The sequence below is a fragment of the Rana temporaria genome, chromosome 9 (genome assembly GCF_905171775.1).
Source record: "Rana temporaria chromosome 9, aRanTem1.1, whole genome shotgun sequence".
NCBI classification, from domain to species: domain Eukaryota; kingdom Metazoa; phylum Chordata; class Amphibia; order Anura; family Ranidae; genus Rana; species Rana temporaria.
The window spans coordinates 69,055,861-69,070,587 of record NC_053497.1 but is presented as its reverse complement, the minus strand read 5'-3'; the positions used below and the strand labels follow the sequence as shown (position 1 = coordinate 69,070,587).

The window sequence follows — 14,727 nt, the reverse complement described above, 5'->3', positions numbered from 1 at the left end:
TCAGGTGTCGGAGCATTTGCACGAGTGCTGGTACTTGAGCAGATGGTCAGTATTGGCACCAATAGCGTATTGGGAGAAGCAGGAGGAAGAGCGGAACTTCTACTTCTCAATGAAGTTCTGCTTCAACGGCCTATGAACACCATTGGGGTACACGGATGCATGCTAATGTGCACTGCATCATGGCAGCCCATTCATTTCAACAGACTGCCCAACAAACCAAAAAGGTGAGTGGTACACCATAGCAACAGGTTCCGATTGGCTGTAATCGGGCAGGATTAACCAGGGCAGAGGTTTTAAAGCCAGCGGCTTTCCCGCTCCGTTCACTGCCTGAGGAGACCCCAGCTGAAGACAGAGCCCCATGCTACTCCCACACACCCTCACTTTAAAACATATATGAATTTATGTCATGCGTTCGTCATCCAGTTCTGGATGGACTAAGTAATAGTAGGAGCTCCACCCTAAAGTGGAACTTCCGCTGATCGGAACCCTCCCCCCCTCCGGTATCACATTTGACACCTTTCAGGGGTGAGGGGGTGCAGATACCTGTCTAAAGACAGGTATTTGCACCCACTTCCGGCCACACAGTCTCGGGTAAACTGCGGGCATGACGTCACCTCCCGTCCCCCCCGTTGTGTTCTGGGAACACTCAGCTCCCAGAACACAGCGGGAGCCAATCGGCAGGCGTAGCGCAACTCACGCATGCGCCGTAGGGAACCGGGCAGTGAAGCCGGAGCGATTCACTTCCTGGTTCCCTCACGAGGATGGCGGGGGGGGGGGGGGGGGCAGCAGAGTGACGAGCGCTGGACTCCAAGACAGGTAAGTGTCCTAATATTAAAAGTCAGCAGCTGCAGTGTTTGTCGCTGCTGGCTTTTAATATTTTTTTTTTCAGCGGACATCCGCTTTAAATTATTTATGGTTATGTAACTGTAATATATTGCTGGTTATGGATTATTAGTGTTCAATTTTGGGTTACCCCTTAAAAAACGCTGTGGCAATTCTAGCCAACATGAAATTGTGTCTCTTTATTTAATATCTTTGATTCCTTTGTGCTGTCCCATGCTACCTCTTATTGGTTGGGGTGGAGATCATAACCTTATTTGCACATCTCTTCACCTCAACTAATCAGAAGTCCCTGTGCTGCTGTAGACCATATGTAGCCAATACTGCATACAGCGCCCATAGCAGGCGCATACATTGGTGAAGATGAAAGTTTGGAGTTAGGCTTTAAGCTGGTACTATGACTGTTGCCCTAGGCTTTCCATTTCAGGGCGACTCCTTTCTCTTGCAGCATTCTGTGGAGCCACCTTTACTTGCAGGGACTACAGCTTTGTCTCCCTACACTGTGTGCATCAAAATAAAAATACACACACACAGAACCCTAAAGCCTGAAGATAACAAGGTATTCCCTTACTCCCATCAGTTCCTCTCCCCATCGAAAACCATTCTCTAGGCTTGTCCATAGAAGAGCCGTGTTACATAACACCTCCTTGGATACAGTATGTGAGGGCTGGAATACAAGCTTTAGTTATGACTTAGTCCCCTTTCACACTTATACGACTTGTATCACGATTTTGGACAGCAAAAATCGTATGACAAGTCATTATCCATGATTTTCAATGACTACCATTCATATTGGCACGACTAAGTCGTGCCGACTTTAAAGTAGTTCCTGCACTACTTTTTTTCTAAGTCGGATTCCGTATTAACAGATTAGACTTTGGCATGCGACTTGCACATCCAGGGGAACGCCACACCATTTTTAACCACTTAAGGACCCCTTCACGCCGATATACGTCGGCAGAATGGCACGGCTGGGCACATCAACGTATATGTCCTTTAAGCCCAGCCGTGGGGTCGCAGCGCGCTCCCGCGACCCGGTCTGAAGCTCTGTGACCGTGGGACTCGCGGACCCGATGGCCGCTGGAGTCCCGCGATCGGTCCCTGGAGCTGAAGAACGGGGAGAGCCGTGTGTAAACACGGCTTCCCCGTTCTTTACTGTGGCGGCGTCATCGATCGTGTGATCCCTTTTATAGGGGGACACAATCGATGACGTCACACCTACAGCCACACCCCCCTACAGTTGTAAACACACTTGAGGTCACACATAACCCCATCAGCGCCCCCTGTGGTTAACTCCCAAACTGCAATTGTCATTTTCACAATAAATAATGCATTTTAAATGCATTTTTTGCTGTGAAAATGACAATGGTCCCAAAAATGTGTCAAAATTGTCCGAAGTATCCGCCATAATGTCGCAGTCACGAGAAAAAAAAAAAAAAAAAAAAAAAATCGCTGATCGCCGCCATTAGTAGTAAAAAAAAAAAAAAAAAAATTAATAAAAATGCAATAAAACTATCCCCTATTTTGTAAACGCTATAAATTTTGCGCAAACCAACCGATAAACGATTTTTGCATTTTTTTTAACCAAAAATAGGAAGAATTAGCATCGGCCTAAACTGAGGATTTTTTTTTTTTTTTTATATATATATATATATATATATTTTTGGGGATATTTATTATAGCAAAAAGTAAAAAATATTGCATTTTTTTCAAAATTGTCGCTCTATTTTTGTTTATAGCGCAAAAAATTAGGTGATCAAATACCACCAAAAGAAAGCTCTATTTATAGAAAAAAAAAAGGACGCCAATTTTGTTTGCGAGCCACGTCGCACGACCGCACAATTGTCAGTTAAAGCGACGCAGTGCCGAATCGCAAAAAGGGGTCCTTTAGCTGCATTTTGGTCCGGGTCTTAAGTGGTTAAAAAAAAAAAAAAAAAGAGGCATGGATTCTCCCTTTATGAGCATACCGGGCCCATAGGTCTGGTATGAATTTTAAGGGGAACCCCCACGCCGAAAAAACGGTGTGGGGCCCCCCCAAAATCCATACCAGACCCTTATCCGAGCACCAGCACCGCCAGACAGTAAAGGGGGTGGGGACGAGCTAGCGTCCTCCTGAGCCATACCAGGCCACACGCCCTCAACATGGGGCCCATGGGTGCCCCTTCACCCCAAAGCACCTTGCCCCCATGTTGAGGACAAGGACCCCTTCCCGTCAACCCTGGCCAATGGTTATGGGGTCTGCGGGGGGGCTTATCGTAATCTGGGAGCCCCCTTTAATAAGGGGTCCCCAGATCCCAGCCCCCAACCCTAAGTGAATGAGTATGGGGTACAAAAATATAAAAAAAATATATATATAAAAAAACAAACACATACTACACAGGTTTTTAAAGTAATTTGGCAGCTCCGGGGGTCTTCTTCCGATTCTCCGCCATCTTCTTGCAGCGGCCCGGTCTTCTGCGTCTTCTTCCCTCTTCTCTTGTCCCGATGTTGACACGAAGATCTCCCTCGCTGTAATGCGCTCTGCACACACGGCATTACAGCGGGAGAGATCGTTGTGTCAACATTGGCACAAGAGAAGAGGGAAGAATACGACGCAGAAGACCGGGCCACCACTAGTAAAAGAGCTGCAAGAAGATAGCGGAGCCTGGCAGAAGGCAGAAAGCACCAGAGAGCGGGAGAAGAGAGCGGAGAGTCGGAAGAAGACCCTAGAAAGCGGAAGACTACCCCCGAAGTCGCCTAATTACTTTAAAAACCTTTGTAGGGCATTTTTCTTCTTGATACTTTTTTCGCCCCCAGGTGAATGGGTAGGGGTACGATTACGATGTACCCCATACTCATTCACATATGGTGGGGGGCTCCCAAATTCCGATAAGCCCCCTGCCCGCAGACCCTGACAACCAATGGCCAGGGTTGTCGGGAAGGGGCCCTTGTCCTAATCAACATGGGGACAAGGTGCTTTGGGGTGGGGGGGCCCCTGCCCCAAAGCACCAACCCGCTCGACCCCACCCCCTTTCCTGACCAGGAAACCCTTACCAGACCCATGGGCCCGAAATGCCAATAAAGGGGGAACCCATGCCGTTTTTATTTTTTTCTAAAAATATTGGCATGGAGTTCCCCCTAATTAATGGAGGATCAAAGTCGCGTCCCTGCTTATTGAAATCGTACTTCAAGTCGTGGTGCAAAGTCGGATCTACAGTCGCATAAGTGTGAAAGGGGTCTTAGTCTTGGACATGGAAAGCAGTGCTTGTCCTGAATTTAGGTATATATATATGGTCAGGCTCTATGTAGACATGAGGAAGGAAATATGATCACACAGTCCAAAGCCCCACAAAAGTTAAAATCTGCCTATTTTTAAAAGTCGTTTTGTCAACATCATAGGTATGCAATTCCAATTACAAATTTGATCACGAGTGTGGTGGGATATAGACTTTTGAATATAACTGCTGTTCCATTTTCAACACTATGAAAAAATCACTAAAGTGCTTGAACAGTTTTCAGCACATGCCATAGTACATGTTCCATGGATGTCAGTTTAGGCTCAATTCACTACTTGGTTATTTTCCAATTATTTCCAGCCATGTGATGGCTATTTTAAGCTATAGTAGCTGAAAATGTTTTACTGCAAACATGTGTAATCGTTTGAGAAAAACTGAGCCTTTGTAGGAAACCCCTTTAGAGACCCTCTGATACATAAATATGCCAATATGTGCTCTTAAAGAGAATCTGTCACTTAGTCTTTATTGAGCTCTGTTGAAAGCTCACCATCCCATCACAGTGATTTTCAACTCGGCAGGGCTTACCTGTCACTGGGTTTGTCAGAAATTCCCAATGCTTCCGAGTTTGAGGATCAAGTGACCCTTTACTCTTTCTCCTAGAGCAGGCATCCTCAAACTACGGCCCTCCAGCTGTTGCAGAACTACACATCCCATGAGGCATTGTAAAACTCTGACATTCACAGATATGTCTAGGCATGATGGGAATTGTAGTTCCTGAACAACTGGAGGGCCGTAGTTTGAAGACCCATGTCCTAGAGAGTAGCATTAGGGACCTAAGCATACAATCACCAGGCCACAACACTGTCATTTGGGGGAGAAAAGGAAGTCAATAACTCTGTCAGCTCAGATTAGAGCTGCAGGCAAACAATAAGTGGGTGAATGAGAGACAAAAGAACCTGTCAAGTGGGAAAGTCACAGATGCTCTTTAACTGAATATATGCGGTGATAATTCTAATGTTTGTATTACAGGATCATCATAGCTTACTTGTAAATGCCTCGTGACATGTTTTCAATGTATTTAGCCTTGTCTTCTACTCCACAGTGATAATGATAAGTCTTCACACAGGCCTTTATTTCACATCCAATCGTAGCGCCTAGTAGGCCACATAATGTACACTTCTGAATGGGAAGAGGGTGAAAAAATGCTCATTACAAAACACAGTCTCCACTTATTTAAACAACTGGCAACCCCCCTCCCCACAAAAAAACACACACACACGTAAAGCCTGGTACACATTGATGGTTTTACATTCAACCCAGACGGTCCTTAGACTGTCTTGTTAGGAAAGATGTATACTTGGTCCGAATGTTGCTCAATTCCCGCTGAACCAGACAATGTTTGGGCCATGTGTAACCAGCTTAAGTTGGGACTACATGTCAGTGGATACACTATCCATTAAAAGATAAATCGCATTGTATGTACCAGGCATTACAGAAAAAGTTTAAAAGTACCATTAGGCTTTTCGCTGCCACCGACATATGGTATTGTGTTAATCTGCAGCAATCAGGGTTTTAACACACTTCCAGTTGCTACAATAGAGCATGTACAGAGTAAATGACTATAAAAGCTGTGCTACCCTATGCAGTATACCAGAAACAATATATGCAGTAAAAAGCGTTACAAATACAATAAAAAATGCATACCATGTGTACAGTGCAGAGCAGCATGCGGCTCTTTTGAACTATCAGCAGATCATTCCGGGTGCCAGGATACGGCACCTATTCTGTGAGTGGACATTTTTTTTATCTTTATGATTTTTTAATACAAAACTGAGTTACGCTAGGCTTTCAACCATGGTCTTGCATTTCCCTTAAAGGGTTTGTAAAAGGACATTTTTTTTTTATCTGAATAGCTTCCTTTACCTTAATGCAGTGCTGTTTTCATGTCCCCATTGTTTGTTTTTTGCTCTCAAGTTGCTGCAATTCTTCTCTGATCTCCACACTTCCTGGATGTCTGTTTCCTGATAACCACAGTGCTGGGAGCTTTCTCTCTCTGGTCACTTAACTTCAAGGAGGTGTGATTACTGTGTGTCTAAAACCCCTCAGAACCAATCAGTTTCGTTTTCCAAACCATCACTGCCCTGTATTGGCTCTGTACAGCAGAGAGGCAGAAAACGACATGCAAAAACGAAACTAGAAACTACAGGTACATTATATGATTGTTTTTTTATCCATTTTTAATAGTTTTTAAAAGGAATCAGTTAACTAGTATGTCTCTATACCCTGTAAACAGTCATTTCAGCATAATTATTGTTTTTTTAATTACAACTCCTTTAAGCTATATCTGCGATGTGGTCTACATACCTTTGGATTACACAGCAGTAAATGGAAAGCCTTGCAGACATACCTTGGTATACGCCTAGCGGGGCCATGCTGGCAGGTGAGTGGCACGCATGGTGGATTGCAGTGGCACAATAGTTTACGCACGGAGCACATTGTTGGAAGTATTGTTTATGCATCTGCTTTACACAGAAACTATTGAGAATATAAATATATTTATTCCAAGCATATGGACTTCTAATTATATTTAGACACACTTTCTTGATGGACTTTTTATCACTTTATAAGAAGTTTGCATTAATTTGAGGCACTTTATATTCACTTTGTACACATTGTATGCAATTTTTATTGCAATTGTATCACTTTAAATGCACTAATAGCACTGTATACTGCATATATTAATGGTATACTACATAGATCGCACAGCTATTATAGTCATTACTCTGGTTTATGGTTTTACATGCCATTTTTTTTTTTTTTTTATATCCTTCGTGTGAGTGATTATTTTTAAAAATGCATGTACGTCTGACAAGCTGACCATCAGCTGCCAGATGGATGTACAGCCACCTGATCCCTTCCGCAGGCCCTTGGTAGCCGATGGGTCCTTAACCACTATACTACCGGCCGTCGTCCACTAGCTATGACTAAGCACTGAAGCTACAGTGCAAAACATTAGCTTTTGTTGCAGTTTTTTTGCTGTGGTAGGTTCATTTTGTGATCTATTAAAAGAACATTTTTGGAGTGCGGCTGTCCAAGTTTCCTTCGTATTTTTGCACCGGCCGCCGTCAATTGACGGCAGCACGTCAGATCTATTGTTCTGACAGGGTGTCATATGACGTCCTCATTTTACACAGCCACTATGGGGCACGCGCGCACCCGCCACGTTACTGGCAACACAATGTGCGTGCCCGATGGCCGTCGGGCACCTGCGACTGCCCAGTAACTGAGCAGGACCGTGGATTTCTGTGTGTAAACACAGAGATCCACATCCTGTCAGGGAGAGGAGAACGATGCTGTGTCCCTTGTACATAGGGACACCGATCGGTCACCTCTCCCACAGTAAGAATCACTCCCAGGGTACACATTTAACCCCTTCCTCGCCCCCTAGTGTTAACCCCTTCCCTGCCAGTCACATTTATACAGTAATCAGTGCATATTTATAGCACTGTTCGCTGTATAAATGTGAATGGTCCCAAAAATGTGTCAAACGTGTCCACCATAATGTCGCAGTCCCAAAAAAAATAAAAAAAAAAAAAAAAAAAAAAAAAAAAAAAAAATCGCAGATCGCCACCATTACTAGTAAAAAAATAAAAAATTTAATTCATAATTATGTCCCCTATTTTGTAGGCGCTATAACTTTTGCTCAAACCAGTCACTATACGCTTATTGTGAATTTTTGTTATACCAAAAATATGTAGAAGAATACGTATCGGCCTAAACTGAGAAAAAAAAAATAGTTCAAAAAAAAATTGGGATATTTATTATAGCAAAAAGTAAAATAGTGTTTTTTTTCAAAATGTTGCTCTTTTTTTGTTTATAGCACGAAAAAAAAAACGCAGAGGTGATCAAATACCACTAAAAGAAAGCTCCATTTGTGGAAAAAAAAGTAAATTGTCAGTTAAATTGACGCAGTGCCGGAAGCTGGAACTTCGCATGGGCAGGAAGGGGGTATATGTGCCCAGTAAGCAAGTGGTTAAAGAGAACCTGTCATAACAAAATGCGATCACTTCCCCATGCAATAAATAATAACAGTTAACGTGTCACTAAAGCCAGTGGTATGAAAAAATAGTCCATCCGCACCCCCTCAAATGCACACCACACTTTTCACATATTTGTAAAAAAAAAAAAAAAAAAAAGGATCTATCCTTCCACTTCAATTATGTGTCACTTTGTGTTGGTCCACCGCTTACAATTCCAATAAAATACATTTACGTTTTTGGTTGTGACAAGACAAAATGTGGAAGATTCCAAGGAGTATGAATACTTTTATAAAGGCACTGTATGTGGGTATTAAATAATCTAGGCCCAGCCAATTAAGTGGCTGAAGACTCTGAAATCAAAAGGGAATAAAATAGCCAGTGACAGAGGGGAGCGCTGACATGACAACCTGGAGGAGGTTGCTTTGGTAGACAAGTCTCCCGGAATGTGCTGTACGTACGATAAAGCTTCCAAATATAAATGCATAAATAATTACCATCCGTTTGCCTCGCTTCATTTCCTGTATCACAGTTTTGATATCAAAGTCACCAACTTCAGCCCTAGACGTTGTTGTTAGCTGGACTGTACCAGAAGAGAAAAGCTGCAGAAATAAAACATTTGCATCACTTTGTATGCCAGAAACTAACTGGGCAGTATTTTTCTTCTTCTCCCTGTTGGGCACAACATGTTAAGCCCTACATCTGCCCAGGAATGTACACAAGGGCTGTTTTTCTGTCACTTTTGGTATACATGTAAAAATCTATTTTTCATTGCTAGAAAATTACTTGGAACCCCCAACCATTATAATTTTTTTAAAAACAGAGGCCCTAGAGAAGCAATGGGTGAGCTTTGCATTTTTTTATGTCACACGATATTAGCGCAGCATTTTTTTTAAAGGCATTTTTTTGGGAAAAAAAATTAAAAATGTTAAAGAAAGAAGAAGTCAAGCCGAGTAAAAATCGATACCAAACACGTCACGCTTTACAATTGCGCATGCCTGCGCAGCGGCAACAAATACAAATTTTACTATCCATAGGCGATACTTTAAAAGTATTTACAGGTTACCACTTTTTCTACAGAGGTCTAGTGCTAGAATTACTGCCCATGATCTAACGTTTATGGCGATACCTCACATGCGAGACAATCGCAGTTTATGTGCCCGCAAGACTGGCGCACGCGGTCGCCTTTGCACGCTAGCATGTTACATTTTTTTTTATCACTTTTATTGCCGTCGCAAGAAATGTAAACATCCTTGTGACAGCAATAGGCAAGCGACAGGTACTCTTAATGGAGGGATCTTGGGTCAATAAGACCCCAAAGCCCTCCTTTGCACTTGATAGCAATCAAAATGCCAAGATCTGCGTTTTTGAATACTTTTTTTTTTTTTTAATCAAAAAGGCACAGTTAACAGCCAGGTAAACCAGAAGAGATGTCATGTCATCGCTTCCGGGTTACCATAGCGGAGATCCTATCAAAGCCAATTACGAATTTGTAAGGGTCTCCGGCCAGCTGGTGGGACAGAGGAGCCAGAGAGTCGTGAAAGGTGGCAGGAGGAGGTACATCCCCTCCCGCTGCTTGTAATAACTGAGTGGCTAGTTAGCCACACCGGTCGCTATAATGCTATTACAAGAGAGCCGACCATCCGCTCTATTGAAAAAAACACAGTACTGGGGTGATACCAGTACAACCACTTGAAGTCAAATGACGTACCAGGTAATGGAAATGTAACAGACTGGGATGTGATCAAATCTTCAAGCTTTTTGTGCGATACATTTTTTGATGGTTTACGCACCTTTATTATGAATGGCAAGAAATTGCTGGACACAGCAGTCTACATACTTTTTTTGCTAACATTTAATGTGTTTTTAACACTTTGTTCATGCTAATAACCTCAAAGTCTTCTATACTTGTGCGATTTTGATAGATAGATGGAAGGTTTAGGGGAACTTTCATACTTAAACTTGCACTGAGAAAGTAAGGTAGGCTTACTGAAATAGAGGTGAGGCAACAATTCAAGTATAGGACCAATTGCACTGAGGTAAACTCCTTGAGCTGCAGGGGAGGATGGGAAAGGTGTGTATAAGCGAGTTGGGAAATTGCCTTTATAATATCTAGGTAAGACAAAAAAAAAGTTAAAATTTACAAAGCTGAATTGTTTTTTAAACTCTACTGGGGTCCATTGCGTGCATAGGCTATTTTCTGGAAATGGAATTTTAAAAAACACTCGTCACTTTTCTGTGAAGGATTTTTTTTTTTTTTACACAACACACACTAGTATTTTATAACCAGATTGTTTAAATGTTGGTATTAGGACCAAGACTTGGGAAGACAAACACATACCATACATTTGTAGTGAGCGGCAGCCTTTTTTGTATTAAACGCATGCAGTTTGCCCCGTGTCTCATTCTCCTCATCTCCTGCATGACAGAAACCGCACTTTGGTTTAGTGTCACTTGGACTGCTTCTGTGGGGTGATCTGTCTCTCTGGAAAGAACAAAAACAATGCAAAACAACTCACATATATTTACAAATATTTAAGGAAATGTATTTAGAAGGATTGGAAAGGTTTGTTCAACTCGATGCTGGCTGTCCATATACATTTATGTGCAGAGTTCAAGTGGAGAAGAAAACAAAACAAAAATGTGTGGTGTTTGAAATACTTAAAATATTAAAATGTACAAAAATCCAATTTGTTTTTACACTTTCTAAAATTATTTTCTCTGAGTTTAGTTAAAGTGGATGTAAACCCTCTCATCAATTCTAAAGTACTGCCATAGTGGTGATCTAGAAGGATGTACATGCCTCCTGCATGTATCCTTACCTGTCAAATGTCTCCCCTTTAGCTGTTTGAAACCCCAAAAAAGTCCTGATTCGGTGGGTGGGTCTGTTCGGCGCTCGGTGGGCGGAGTCATGTCAGCAGACTCCCTGCCCACCGCTACACTCCCCTTGGCCAGAGCTTGCACAGGACAGGCAGAGCGCACTCACGGCCCCCTTTCATTTGAGTAAACTTACATTGATGTCTCGTTTACAGTCGGGGATGATCGCTGCGACGGGACAGCTATGAGCACCAACCCCCCCTGCATGGCTTTTCATCATCTGCTTCTCCTCCTTCCTCCCGCGGCTTTCACCTGAAAAGCCATGCAGGGGGGAATCAGTGCTCACAGCTGTCCTTGTCACACCGATCATCCCCGAGTGTCATCCTCCTCCTCTAGCACCCTGTTCTCCTCCACCCCCGATGTCGTCCCCCTCTGTGTGTCCACCCCCCCCCCCCCCCCGCCGTGTCTTTATCCTCTGCCCCCCTCGTCCTGCTCCGTGTGTCCACTTCGTCTCCCGCAGCCATCGCAGCTTTTCTCTCCTCTCCCGCGGGCTGCGAGGGGGGGGGGGATCTGTCAGGATGGAGAGCGGAGACAGGGGCTGGTATGTCAGTTACCAGCCCCTCTCTTTTCTATACGGGACACAGAGCGTTTGTTATCGATCACTGTGTGCCCTGTGATAACTGAGCAGAGTAACCTGTGTGTTACTATGCTCAGTTTATGAATGGAGGGGAGACGCTGTCTTCTCTCCATTCATCTTCTGTGCAGAGAAAAGACCATCGACACCGACCACTTCCTTCCACTGACGCAGTCCACTGCCCCATCCTCTAAATATATTTAAAAAATAAAACCCCACCCTCCCATCAATAGTACAAAAATAAATTGTAAAAAAAAAAAAAAAATGTATCTGACATATACCTGATTAGAGCCGTCTCTGGCTGGTGGGTATTGGAGCACATGGTCACTTTCCTCTTTTCTACTTTCTATTTCCACTACTTTCTTTTCTCTTATCCGCTCTCCCTTTCCTTTTTTTTTTTTAGCCATTTCATTTTTCATTTGTTGTGTTTTTCTTTTTTTTTTCCTCTTTCTTCATTATTTTTGTTGGCCTTCTCTTTTTTGTTACTATAATTATATGAGAGTTGTCGGATTTTTGCTCTCTAACACAGCGAGTGCCTCTACAGAATGTATTCTGATCTCAGGGAGCCAAGTGGTGTGGTATCCTCAATATACAGCTATTCACCTCTACTTGCTCATATGGGAAGTGGTCAATTGGTGTGTCTATAATATCTGTATGTACACATAGTTATATATGGATGACTGATGTTGCTTTTTAAAGCATGGAGGTTCTATCTCTAACTGTCTAACTGCCACACGGTATTAGAATCCGTCCATGTCCGAAACTTCAAACAAGCTTTGAGGTTACCTCCTAGGGCTGAAGATGTGTTAATTACTCCACTTCATGAAGAATCTTACCTGCAATTCGGTTCGCTGCAGAGATATCCACTCATTGTTTGGATGACTAAGAGCTGGTTCACACTGGGGCGGCACGACTTCTGGGGCGACTCGGCAAGGCGTCCTGAAGATGACTTCAGAGGCGACTTGCAAAGTGACTTCTGTATAGAAGTCAATGCAAGTCGCCCCCGAAGTCGTACAGGAACCTTTTTCTAAGTCGGAGCGACTTGCGTCGCTCCTATTAGAACGGTTCTATTGAATAGAATGGGACGCGACTTGTCAGACGGCTGAGTCGCCTGACGAGTCGCCCCAGTGTGAACCGGCTCTCAGGATTTTGTTTACATTTTATACTCTCCACGTTTTTGTATTCAAGATTGTATTTCTTTTCTTTGTGAAAACTTCAATAAAAACATTGAAAAAAATAAATAAAATTATCCGACACTGTCCACTATCCAGACACCATCCTGCATGTACTACCCACCACTGTACACTTCGCATTCCTGTGATTCGCACCGCATTGCTGTTGAGATCACATGCAATGCGATTTCAGCCATACAAACTGTATGGCTGAAATTGCATCACATTCGGACCAAACACGCATAGGACCCTTTTTTTGGTCCGCACCAGAATCGCATGGGTGTTCACACCTATGCGATCCGATTTATGTGTAAACTGTGCGATATGCGAGCTGAAATGGGGGTGTCATTACCATTGTATGACACTCCCCAGCAGTTTTGCATATGGCAGTGTGAACTGCCGTGCGAGTCTGGTGCGATGTGGGAACCCGCAGTGGATTCGCAGGGTTCCCGAATCACACCAGTGTGAACCAAGATTTAAAAGCATACAGCCTACAAATGTCACCCGAATGCTCCCACCAAGGCTCGGTTCACACCGGTGCGATTCGGGAAACCTGCGAATCCACTGCGGGTTCCCACATCGCACCCGACTCGCACGGCAGTTCACACTCCCATATGCGAACTGCTGGGGAGTGTCATACGATGGTAATGACACCCCCATTTCAGCTCGCATACCGCACTGCGAACTGACAGGACATGAATCGGATCGCATGGGTGTGAACACCTATGCGATTCTGGTATGGACCAAAAAAAGGGTCCTGTGCGCGTTTGGTCCAAATGAGATGCGATTTAAGCCATACAGTTTGTATAAGTGGGTTTACATCCACTTTAAAGCTAAACTCGAACTTTTGTTATCCATTACATAGTTTGTTTGGCCTGAGACTTCCTGTTTCATACCCGGAACACTGTAGAGTATCACAGCAAAGCTCAGCCAGCCATTCACATTAAGTGATATATTCTATCAATCTATCCACAACAGAACAAAGAATCGCCCTCAGACGGAGCTCAACCCCCCCCCCCTCCCCCTCGACTGCAAGACTTTCCAGCCAAAGCTGGCATTTACAGAGAAAGCCATGTCAACATTCTAAAACTTGGTAAATATGTGAACCAACGGTAAAGTAGCCGCCTTGCAAAACTTAACCACAGAAGCAGAGTGATGAAAAGCCCTGGGTGCGTCAAGCAAACTGGTAGAATGTGCGATAATTGGAATGGGGGTTGTTTAGAGGAAAGAACCATGAGGTTGAACACTGGAAGGGCAGAAGTGATGGCCATTACGACAGCCACTTTTGCAAAAAGATCAAGAGAAGAATATCCTGGATATTCTCAAAAAGGAGACTGCATAGAGGACTGCAGAGAGGACTGGGACATAATATTCTGCCCAAACGAGGATGATTGACACTTCTAATGCTGCAGCAGAACTCCTGGTGGTTGATGTAGTCCAGCGTTGTGGCATTGTCTGACTGCACCCAGATTGGGAGACGCTCGAGAACAATTAGAAAAGGGAGAGGTTGGACCACTCAAGGTTCCAGAAAATTTATGGAAAGGCAAGGAAATAAGTGCTCCATTAATATTCTTCAGGATTTATATAGCGCAAACAGATTTGCCAGCGCTTTACAACATGAGAGCAGACAGTACAGGTTCAATACAATAGGAATCAGAGGGCCCTGCTCTTTACGCCCTAAAGAAGAGGTCGGCGTCTACAGTGATGATCTGCCAGCTGAGGGAAAGAAAGAACTTTCTAAACAAGAGAAGCAGGGAGCCAATTCATAATTTTAACATCCCCTACAGCAATCAAAAGGAACCTCTGATAGTAGCGACAAATGTGGACGTGAAGATGAGCATCCTTGAGGTCGATGGAGGTCTTCCCTGGTGTAAAGATGTTACGACTGAGCGTAACGACTCCATGCAAAACTTGTGCATCTAAGGAAGGAGTTCAGGGACTTTAGGTCCACAATTGGTCCTTCTTCGGGACAACAAAGACATTAAAAATAGAACCCCTTGACCCATTCAGAG

General features: G+C 43.6%; 1 protein-coding gene across 1 annotated transcript in view; it reads right to left on the bottom strand.

The window, feature by feature from the left end:
- The window catches only part of PHF6 (PHD finger protein 6), a 35,928-nt gene that overhangs the window by 2,377 nt on the left and 18,824 nt on the right, over window positions 1-14,727 (bottom strand). The window contains exons 7-9 of the mRNA XM_040323725.1: window positions 10,434-10,577; window positions 8,590-8,694; window positions 5,101-5,234 (exon numbers count right to left, since the gene is read on the bottom strand). Of these exons, the coding sequence (XP_040179659.1) occupies window positions 5,101-5,234; window positions 8,590-8,694; window positions 10,434-10,577 (383 nt within the window). The remainder of the gene's footprint in view (window positions 1-5,100; window positions 5,235-8,589; window positions 8,695-10,433; window positions 10,578-14,727) is intronic.